The 12245-nt window shown below is 36.0% G+C and overlaps 1 protein-coding gene across 1 annotated transcript; it reads left to right on the top strand.

The window, feature by feature from the left end:
• Positions 1–6367: 6367 nt before the first annotated feature.
• Positions 6368–7306, top strand: LOC114613829 (olfactory receptor 1496-like). The gene has a single exon (XM_028759224.1). It carries the CDS (start codon positions 6374–6376, stop codon positions 7304–7306), a length of 933 nt encoding a protein of 310 aa, XP_028615057.1. The 5' UTR covers positions 6368–6373.
• The last annotated feature ends 4939 nt before the right edge of the window (positions 7307–12245 follow it).

The raw sequence follows: 12245 nt of genomic DNA, 5'->3' as shown, positions 1-12245 counted from the left end.
GAGTTTGAGCATACTCAACCTTATCAGTGCCATGTCCATTCCTCTGGTGGCATGGTCAACATGCCCTACATGAGGAAATCTTTGCCAGGTGCACATCTGACAGAAGACTAATATCAAAAAATATAAAGAACTTTTAAAAAATGAAGCAATCAAGGCAACCAATAGAATCAGACAAAGGGAACTACATGGAGAGTTCTTGACAGAAGACATTTCAAATGGCCAATATATACTTTTTTTTAGTATTCAAAATACCAGGGCAATCAAGATGAAAACTAACTTCTCTACCACTCCAGTAAGAAAGGCCATTATCAAGAAAACAAATGTCACTAAATATTGGGAAGAGAATATTGGAATATTTTTCACTGTTGACCAACATGTAAACAGTTACAGACAATACGTATTTTAGTATTGGCATTTCTTAAGACCCAAAATAGAATTAACATATCCTGTACCCCTCAGTATATGTTCTAAGTACTCATATCTTCTCTAGGGATACTTGCATGTTTATTGATGATCTACTTTCAACCGAGAGGAAATTAATTTGTCTTAGATGTCTAAAGATCATGAATGAAAAGTGATAATATGTACCTATATACAGTTTGATTAATTCAGGTGCGAATGTTGTGATGTACACATATTTGTTGAGCCAGATACCTAGAGGTAGCAAAGTTATAGATCTTGGAGAAGAACCTATTATTAGAATAGCATAAATCAAATCAGTAATATGAAAGGGTTTATTATTTTCATTTTATGTGCATAAACCTTTTTGCTTTTATATATGTTAATAGTACAACAGTGAATGACCATTGCTAACAGCAACCAAAAGAGTGTGTTGGAGTTTCCATAATTAGAGTTACAAATATTGTAAGCTGCCTTATTAGTGCTGGGAAAGGAACCTTGATCAGCAAGTATTCTTAAGCACTAAGCTATCTCTCTAGCCCCATTATATAACTGTTATATATTTGTATTCATGTGCAATTGTATATAAAGAACACTAACAATGATGTCTCATGAGGAGGGAAAAATGGAGGCTTTTGGGGAGAGATATACAAGGATAACAGAATATATATGATTTGAAAGTCTGTGTGAATACTTAATTCCAGCAGAATACCTAATATGAAACAGGAAGCAGAGCATTGGGATAAAAAAGGTGTTGAGCAAAGCGCTAACAAACTAAGTGTAAATAAAAATGCCCTAAAGTATTGAACTTGAAGGGTAATATACATAAGAATGGTTTTCATTTAAATTAAGCTAAAACTTAAAAAGCAAAAAACCCCACTTTTAATGGATAATTGCCATGTGAGTGGGTACATACCTACAATGAGTCAAAAGAATGGTTGTATATTAATATTCACAGAAGTTCTAATTCTCTTTGTCTCTAAGTGGAAAGAACCATCACCAAATGATTATTTAAATATTATTTAAATAATTATGGCATATATATACAATGACATGTTATTCAATAATAAAAAGTCAGTTATTGTGATGTAAAATTATACAGACATACTCTGAAAACATGCAAACAGGAAGAAGCCAAATGCAAAGAGCTTATATTCAAAGAAATATCAAGAATAAGAAAATCTGTAAGAACATTAAGTAGAGTGGAATTGCCTGTGGATGGCTGGAGGTGACAGTATGTGTGGATGGTCACTGGAATCCTTTGGGGAATTATGTCTTTGAAAATGCAATGCAAATGCTTTGAATGACATTGAAAATGTTAAGGCAATATATTTGTATTTACATTAGTGAACAGCACAGTACTTAGGAATGATTGAACTAGAACTTGGGCCTTCCATCCAATCACCTTGTTTATCATGTCAGCCAATACTCAGAGAGTAGATGGCATTATTATTCTTGGGATAATTAAAACTAATTGATTAGCAAGCAAAATTCAGTTGTTCTAAACAACCAGAGCAGTCAGCACTATGTCTAAACCTGAACACACACTTAAATTCCACTTACTATTTCCATATTTACAAACAAAATTTAATCACTCATAAATAAATTAATCAACTGAAAATAATTTAAAAGTATTGTTAATTATCTCTAAGATTCCAAATAAAAGTAAGTTCAATAAAGACCAGTATTACCTGGGGGTTGAATGTTTGTATATCCTGCCCTTTTCACACATTGGTACAAATAGAATATTGGACAATGAAATTTAAATTTTTTCAGGAAGTTGTATATCTGTTCTGAGTCCTCTTACGGGTAGTCAGTCATATTGAACTGTGATGCTGTTATTGGAAGGTTCCCAGTGTGTGTGGTTTTCTGTGGTCTCATTGTGCTTAAAAACTACTGTTAGATGGGCTGGAAAGATGGCTCAGCAGTTAAAGGCTAGCTCACATCCAAAACCATAAAAACTACTGATGGGTTCTTATGCAAATTTTTGTTGTATAAATCACTTTAAGTCATTAATCATCAGAAAATCCCTGATAATGTGGGATTCTTTGCAGTTACTCTTTTCCCAATTCCTGTTAAGAAAATGGGCTCCGGTAAACAGAAGTCATGCTGATTACTTGTACAGGGAATGTGTATGCATCTTTATATGCTTTATAGACTTTCTTCTTGTTGCTATTTATGTATTAGTTTTTATTGTTATTTAAATTCTACATTTGTCTATGTGTAGCAAACAGTGATCAGTGACTAAAACTGGTTTTCACTAGAGATCTCTGAGGTTAATTGGTCCCAGAAAGGTCCTGAGTAATTCTTATGTCTTTAATTACTTATAGAGGATCTGGACCCCTCTGGGATGCTGGGAACCTAAGGCTCATGGATGACAGCAGGGATATGGGTAGGGATGATGAAGATAGATGATTACATAGGGTGCTATTCCTGTGTCCACAAATAAAATTACGGTGACTGGGATCATGAAGCAGAAAATATTACTCAGCTTCAGCAGAGTTGGGTATGGTCAGAAAAAGAAGCAGACGTCTTGCTGTCAATTCAAATTCCTGTGTTATTCATGAGAGTTTTCCAGTTATGATAGATTTCTTCTTTTCTCTGTCTCCCAAGACTTCCACATCCTGTGCTAGTATTTGTTTCATGGTCATCATATATCCCATTCATCTTAATACATTCATTACAATTACTCATTTTGACCTTTTTCTATCTATAGCATACCATTTCAACACAGCCCTGTGAGGTAGAGTTCAGTGCTGTATACTGATGAGTTGTTTAGTATACTTTCACCTATGGGGTCTTAACAAACTCTGAACTTTGTCCTCACCAGGTAATGATTATTTTGTCTGTACATGTTCACAAATCTTTGTTTTAATGGTAACGTATGTGATTGGTCCTAAGTACAGTCCATCAAGAATGACATTATCATCTAGGTGTTCATGTAAATATATAATTAAACCCATGCAACCCAAGATCTTCTGCATATTCCAAATGTATATGCAGGTGCACAAAATGTTAGAAACATATTCCTTGTCATTTGCATGTGTTGTTTTATTTGAGAACTGTGGGCTTAACAACTAAAGAATTTTCTGAGGTCCATTGACCCACCAGTGGTAACAGTTGCTGGTGGTTTCTCCAGGTACTGATTCTTCAAAACTTGCCTCCATAAAACAAAAGGACTGCTCAATTATGGGAAAGGAGAAACTTGGGCATTGTGCCACCTGCCTGTCATCCCAGTGCTCATGAATCAGAGGCAGGTGAGTTAAAGGTTTGAGACCAGTCCGGAATATATAAGGAAATGATATTCAATGGTGCTTGTTTTTTTTTTTCCTACACAGTTTCCCTTTTGTAAAGCTAGTCCATAATATTTAAGTGTGCGAACTCTGATGTCAGCTGTAATAAATATGTCTGTTAGTGAAGGTGTAAGCAGTCAGACTAGGTTGTAGCATTTCAGATAAAGCTGCTTAGATTTCTTGAAGTTTCTCCTGTTTTGCCAGCTTTAAGAAATGCAATAAATTAATTAGCCAAAGCTGTCCAGAATTATAGAATGACACACATGTTTCTGTGTGTGTTTGTGTGTATATGTGTGTATATTCAGTTTCACTAGGATACAGATTGCGCAGTATTATAGATTAATAAGAACATTTGAAGAACTGACTAGAACATTGGAGTCCCTGATAAGAGTGGGTATTATCTAATTAGCCACGTATCTAAGGCAGAAGATGCAACATTTTTCTACACTTAAATGTCTTTGCCAGCCTAGGTACTTCATCTGAATGCATGAAGCTCACCATGTCATGAAGTCTGAGTTACTTTACCCAAAGTCTAGAGATTTTAATGACATCTAGAGACTATCTGCATAGCAACCAGGATTTTTTCCAAATAGACATCAGTGTTTAAACCACTTGATGTATAAATTCAACATCATATACAGTATAGACATTGCAGAATAATTCAAGTGAAAATTCCAAAGTAACTTGTTGCTACTTTTTTATAATTTATAAAATTTTTCATTTTATCTGTGATATATATATATATATATATATATATATATATATATATATATATGAATGAATGATATTCTGTGGATTAAAACACATAGATTTTATATGTAGTCACTAGTATTACTGAGATTGCAAATGATTAAACCTAAAACCAAAGAAGTACAACATTAGATCTCTGACAAACAGTATAGAGTGTAGAATTTATTGCTAAGTATTCAAGACTTTCTATTTATATAGGAATGTTTCTACATTTGAAGTTAAAGCAATCTGTATTACTTTGAGAAGCAGGTAAGAAATATTCACTGGCCAAATTTATGCATCATGACTGGTACTTTTCCTAGTTGGAGATTAAGAAAGATTATAAAGAACAGAATGAAGGCACATGTGGCCTTTCCTGTGTATAGTTTACAATTGATGAAGATAGCTTAAAGCAGTGTCCAAAGCATTAATTGTGTGGGATATGTATAGGTTTCTAGTGAATATGGGTAAATGCCTTACATAGTATAGTGATACAGAATACATTTACCTGAATATGTGATAATCAATAAACTTAATATATGAGAATGATCAGATGAAGAAGAAAAATGGGAGGATTTAAAGGCAAGGGAAGGATGGAGGAGCAACTAAAACATTGTGGGACATGAAGAGATTGACTGCAGCACTGAATGAGGAGAGAAACTCATGTGGGACCCTGTGGAATGTATGACTGGCACCTACGAGATAATGAAAGAGCATCTGTTACCTAATAGGAACTTTATCCTTATCCTCAGAGCAACAGTGGTAATCTGAAAAATAAATCAGAAATAGGTGAAAGAACTCCTCTGTTAGAATTCCACAGTGTAAATGACGCATGTTGAAGGAGAAGACAAGGGTCAGGAGACATGAGAGCAAGGATGTGTCAGAATCTGCCTCTGTTTTTCGGTAAAGACAAGATGTAGTCCTCATATATTGATACTAGCTCACAGAGAGGAAAGAGTGAAGTACGAAGAGAACAGAAGAGAGACTCTGGATAATGCATGACAGCAGTTTAATTTTTTTAAAGCATGTGGATAGAAATTCACATAGATCTGACTCAAACCTGAACTTCTTTGGTTACACTACAATAGACCAGAGATGTAGGAGAATGGGGAATGCTTGTAGGGAAACAGGAGTTTAACTTAGGGCGTTTTAGCTTCTGCTGCCTGTCAAACATGCAATGGAGACAGAGAAGATGATAGTTAACAGTGGAGCAGAAAGCTGTATGATGCAGGGACATTCAGGTCTGAGTTTGAAATGGTAGTATAACATATTGGAGCATTTGAGTTTTTTTTTGAATTATGATGATAAAGTTTTTTATAAATTTAATTTTTTACTTATTCACTTACATCCCCCCTTCTGGTCAATCCCTCCCATAATCCTTCACCTACCCCTTCTCCTCTAAGCAGGTCAGGGCCACCCTGGGTGTTCCCCCCTCAATCCCATGCTCTTGGACTTGAAGTCTTTGTGATGATAGTCACTTAAATCCATGGACAGGAAACAACTTTTGGGATGTCCCCTATTCCAGTTATTCAAGACCCACATGAAGGCCAAACTGCACATCTGATGCATATGTGTGGGGAGTCCTAGGCCCAGCTTGTGTATGTTCTTTCAAATTCTTCAAGAACATCAATATACAAAATAACATAAAAATTACAAATGTAAAAACTAGTTACTCAGGATGATCAGGAATCAGGAGTGAAAATTGTTCATATCTTATTAGACATGTCATGGGCTTATCTGTGAAAGAATGAGAGATAGAAACCTGCAAAAGCTTGTTGGATAAAAATCTTTAATGATTGTAATGTTCACAGACATTAGTTCTGAGATTATAATTACTATGATGACTCTCACACCACATCCATTTTTGTAGAATATATACCTTAGATATATATTTATTTAAAATTTTAAGAGATTCTGAAATTTTCTCATTAGGATACTGGATAAGAAGAATAATGAACAACAAAACTGTCATCACTCAGTTCCTCCTCCTGGGCCTGCCCATCTCCCCAGAGCACCAGCACCTATTCTATGTCCTGTTCCTGGCCATGTACCTCACCACCGTCCTGGGAAACCTGATAATCATTATTCTTGTTCTACTGGACTCCCATCTCCACACACCCATGTACTTGTTTCTCAGCAACTTGTCCTTTGCTGACCTCTGCTTTTCCTCTGTCACAATGCCCAAGTTGCTGCAGAACATGCAGAGCCAGTACCCATCTATTCCCTATGCAGACTGCCTGGCACAAATATTCTTCTTTCTGTTGTTTGGATACCTTGGAAACTTCCTCCTGGTGGCCATGGCCTATGACCGCTATGTGGCCATCTGCTTCCCCCTTCATTACACCAGCATCATGAGCCCCAAGCTCTGTACTTGTCTAGTGCTGCTATTTTGGATACTGACATTATCTCATGCCATGATGCACACCCTCCTTGCAGCAAGATTGTCTTTTTGTGAGAACAATGTGCTCCTCAACTTTTTCTGTGACCTGTTTGCTCTCCTAAAGCTGGCCTGCTCTGACACTTCTGTTAATGAGTTGATGATACTTATCATGGGAGGGCTCGTCGTTATTATTCCATTCATCCTCATTGTTATGTCCTATGCAAGGATCATCTCCTCCATTCTTAAGGTTCCATCTACCCAAGGAATCTACAAGATGTTCTCCACCTGTGGTTCCCACCTGTCTGTGGTGTCTCTGTTCTACGGGACAGTCATTGGTCTGTACCTATGTCCATCAGCTAATAACTCCACTGTGAAGGAGACTGTCATGGCCCTGATGTACACAGTGGTGACTCCCATGCTGAACCCCTTCATCTACAGCCTGAGGAACAGAGACATGAAGAGGGCCCTAATAAGAGTTATCTTCAGTAAGAAGATCTCTCTGTAATAGTAGCACTTGAGGTTATTACCTGCTTTTATACAATAAATATATTGATGATACTATTTCATATCAGATATTGTCCCCTATTACAGGACCTAAATAAAAGGTCATACTATATAACTGTTTAATACACAAGAGTGAATGTTTAGCGTAATAGGCAAAGTAAGGAAGACTGACTTTGATATCTGGCTACATTTTTCCTTCTTACCTTGCATAAATGATCCTGGAAATGTACAGTGGAGGAGGTACTGTCTAATATAATCTCTGTTCCTCTTAAGTTAATGCACCTTTTTATTATTTTACCTTGACTTCAATGGTCACTGTTTCAGTTAAAATAATTTGAATAATTGATTTATTATACTCAATAACAATGAAATATCTTTCCACCCACCTTCCTTTTACAGATTTTCCCACACATATTGACATATTTTTTACTCTTAGCTCCTTTAATTCTTTTCAAATACATGTTATTTTTTGTGACTAGTCTTGACCCTAAAAAATCTGGAGGAATTGCTTTGTACAGTAGTGTCACTGTTATAATTTTTTGACTTAATATAAAATTAATTACCATTCAATTGCATTTACTTCTCTAAGATGAAGGAAAGAAGAAAGAGAGAAGCTGGTAATGATTCATAGATGTTTCTTATTTTAATTTATAAATCATCTGTCTATAGTAGATGGCCTTTTTTATTTTATTTATTTATTTATTTATTTATTTATTTATTTATTTATTTATTCAAATAGTAATTTTTACTTATTCACACAGAGGTTATAAACACAAAAAGACAGGACATGGGGAAGGGGATGACACCAGAGCGTGAGTGTTCAGGGGGAATACAGATATCTTTCATGACTGGGTATCAGCTGGGTGGTCATTATATGGTCATTTTGGAGAGGGTCTCATGAGGTGCAGAGAAGAAGTATATTCTTTTGTTTTAAGGTAGAATGTTCTGTAGATATTTGTTAAATCCATTTGCTTCATAACTTCTGTTAGTTTCTGCTCTGTTTAGTTTCTATTTTCATGATTAGTCATTAGTGAGACTTGCATTGGGGGAGTAGATGTTCAGAATTAAAATTTTATCTTTGTGGATTTTTCCTTTGATGAGTATGATGTGTCCTTTCCTATCTTGTTTGATAACTTTTGGTTGAAAGTCTATTTTATTGAATAATAGAATAGTTACTCCAGCTTGGTTTTTTGGTACCATTTGCTGGGAAACAAAATTTGTTGTTTTACACTTTTTTCTAATTGGTTATTTTATTTATTTACATTTTGAATGTTATCTATTTTCCTGGTTTCCCCTTTGAAAATACCCTATCCTTTTCCCTCCCCTGCTTCTATCAGAGTGCTACCCCAACCACCCACCCATCCCCACCTCACCACCCTAGCATTCCCCTACATTGGGGAATTGAGCCTTCACAGGACCAAGGGCCACCTCTCCCATTGATGACAGATAAGGCCATCCTTTTCTATATATGTAGCTGGAGCCATGGGTCCCTCTATATGCAAATGGGTAATCCAGCTCAGCCTTATTTGCTTGGAAATTTTTTCCAGCCTTTTATTCTGACATTGTGTCTTTCTTTGTCACTGAGGTGTGTTTCCTGTATGCAGCAAAATACTGGGTCCTGTTTACTTATTCAGTCTGTTAGTTTATATGTTTTTATTGGATAATTGAGTTCATTGATGTTGAGAGATATTCAAGACCAATGATTGTTGGTTCCTGTTATTTTTGTTGTTTTATTTTTGTTATTTTCTTTGTTGTGTGAATATTTTCTATGGTACCTTGTATGCCTGAGATTCCCCTTCTTTCCTTTGTGTCTTGTTGGTGATGCTTGCATCTATAACTCCTGATCTCTTTCCTAGGTTTTCCATCTCCAGGGATGCCTCCTTTTGTGATTTCTTTATTGTTTCCAATTCCATTTTTGGATTCTGGACAGTTTTGTTCAATTTCTTCACCTGTTTGATTTTGATTTCCTGTAGTTTTAAAGGGATTTATCTCTTTCCTCTTTAAGGGCTTCTACCTGTTTACCTGTGTTTTCCTGTATTTCTTTTAAGGAGTTATTTATGTCTTCCTTAAGGTCTTATATCATCCACATGAGATAGGATTTTAGGTTAGAATCTTGCTTTTCAAGTGTGTTGGGGTATCCAGGGCTTGCTGTGGTGGGAGAACTGGGTTCTGATGGTGCCAAGTGGCATTGATTTCTTTTGCTTATGTTCTTCCACTTGCTTCTCGACATCTGGTTATCCCTGGTGTTAACTGGCCTTTCTATCTCTGGCTTGAGCCTGACCATCTTGAGAATCTGGTTATAACACACCTTTTTGAAGTCAAGCTGTCTCTGGGTATGGTCGGGGGGACAATATGAGTTCCTTTCATTTTCTATTTTTATCAAGAATTTTATTATAAAGGAAATTTGCACTATTTTCTCTTGTGTGTGGCAGAAAAACAAAACATGATAATGAACTTTAATTATTAGGGAATAGAACAGAAAGTACACAGAGGTGGAGGAAAAGAGAAGAGAAAGAAAAAGGAAGGGAAGGGAAGGGAAGGGAAGGGAAGGGAAGGGAAAAGAAGGGAAGGGAAGATAACAGTGAGTTGTATACTACCCATGTATCTAGCTAGATTAGCACCATTTGGTGAAAATACTTTCTTACTTTCATTGTATGTTTTGGGTTCTTTATTGAAAATTATGAGTCCATAGATGTGTGGATTTATGTCTGTGTCATTGATTCACTTCCATTGATCAACTTGTCTGTTTTTATACCACTACCATGTGGTTGTATCTTTTTTTTTAACTATTGCTCTTTAACATATCTTGAAAACAGGGATGATGATACCTCTGGATGTTCTTTTATTGTATAGAATTGCTTTAGCTGTTCTTTTTTTTTCTGTATAAAATTTAGTTTTGTTCTGACAATGCCTGTAAAGTATTGTGTTAGAATTTTGATGGGTATTTCATTGAATATGTAAATGGATTTGGTAAGATGACTTTTTTGACTATGTTGATCCTTCTGATTGATGATCATGGGAGATCTTTCCATCTTCTGATATCTTTGTCAATTTCCTTCTTCAAGGAGATCGTACAGGGTTTTCACTTGCTTGTTAGAGATAGCATATATTTCACTGGTGGGGTGGGGTAATGTGGGATATATACATACATACATACATATATATATATATATATATATATATATATATATATATATATATGGGAATAGTAAGGATCAGGAGGTGTGTTGGATGGAAAGAACACAAAGGGAGACAGCTGCAATTGGGGTCATTTGTGGTACAAGATAGAAACCTAGTGCAATGGAAACTTCAGAAAATCTACAAGGGTGACACTAGTGAAGACTCATAGTAGTGGGGAACACATAACCTGAACTGGCCATCCTTTTTAACCAAGCAAGGACTCAAGTGACAAAATGGGATACTAACCCAGCCACAAAATCTCCAACCTACAGTTTATCATGTCTGCATGATGTACTGGGACTGGAGCCTAGCATGATCATCATCAGATAAACCAGGGAGACTTCATCTGACAACTGATGAAAACAGATGCAGAGCCCCACAGCCAAATATTAGGCAGAGAGTTTGGGTAGTACTATGGAGGAGAGGTAGGAAGGATTAGAGGAGCCAGAGGGATCAAGGACACCATGAAAACATGGCCCATACAGTCAGCTGCCTGGGACTCAAGTGGGCTCACAAAGACTAGGGAGCCTGTATGGCTCTGACCTAGGTCCTTTGCATATATGTTATGGTTGTATAGCTGGGTGGTCTTTTGGAATTACTAACAGTAGGAGAGAGGCTTATCTCTGATTGTTTGTCTTGATTTGGGACCCTTTCCCTCCTGCTGGGTTGTCTCCTCCAGCCTTGATATGAAAATATTGCCTAGTCTTATTGTAACTTGTTATGCTGTATTTGATGATGTTCCTGGAAAATCTGCTCTTTTCTGAGGAGAGATGAAGCAGGGGTAGATCCAGGGGAAAGGAGATGTGGGGAAGGTGAATATGGGGTGAAGGAAGAGGGAAACAGCAGTCAGAATATAATGTATAAGAAAAATAAAGAGACAAATAACTTAAAAAAACAACCAAACCAAAAACATCAAAGCATCACATTTGTATAAAATATGAAGAAATCTATTACATGGACTACTAATATATACACTTAAAATGGCATTCACATGATCTAATTTTGTTTTTAATTTTTAATCAATTCCCATATAGTGTGTAAAAAACAGTCTAATCAGTGTTTTACATGTATGCATAAATATGTGTACAGATACACGTATATACCTATACATATATATTTACATATATATAAACGTACACTTAAACATACACATGCATATTCACATACATATAATACACATATATATCTATATATCTATATATCTATAAACTATATCTATATCTAATCTATATCTATATATCTATATCTATATCTAATCTATAGATATATATTGTATTGGCCAATGGTGAGTGGCACTATGAGGAAGTATTCCTTTCTTGTAGTAGGGGTGGCCTTGTTGGAGTAATTGTGTCTCAGTGGAGGTGGGATCTAAGGTCTCCTAGTGCTCAAGCTCTACCCAGTGGGGCATTTCAGAGCCTCCTCCTGACTACCTGGGAAGACAGTCTCCTATGGCTGCCTTTGGATCATGTGATCATGTTGTAGAATTCTTAGCTTCTACTAGAGCACCATATCTGCCTGCATATTGTCATGTTTCTTGGCATGATAGTAATAGACTGAACCTCTGAAACTGTAGCAGTCCCAATTAAATGTCCTTCATAAGAGCTAATTTGGTCAGTGTCTCTTCACAGCAATGAAACCTAAACTAAGCTAAGACAATATGACAATATACATATACATGTATGTGTACACACACACACACACACACACACACACTATATGTATATGTATATGTATATGTATATGTATATGTATATGTATAT

The sequence above is a fragment of the Grammomys surdaster genome, unplaced genomic scaffold, assembly GCF_004785775.1.
Source record: "Grammomys surdaster isolate TR1022 unplaced genomic scaffold, NIH_TR_1.0 126278, whole genome shotgun sequence".
Lineage (NCBI taxonomy): Eukaryota > Metazoa > Chordata > Mammalia > Rodentia > Muridae > Grammomys > Grammomys surdaster.
Note: the sequence above shows the minus strand (reverse complement) of the source record. Positions and strands in the feature narration are given on the sequence as shown.

What these genes read in the sequence shown, in the direction of transcription:
- LOC114613829 (XM_028759224.1), top strand. Translation starts at nt 6,374, where the DNA reads ATGAACAACAAAACTGTCATCACTCAGTTCCTCCTCCTGGGCCTGCCC.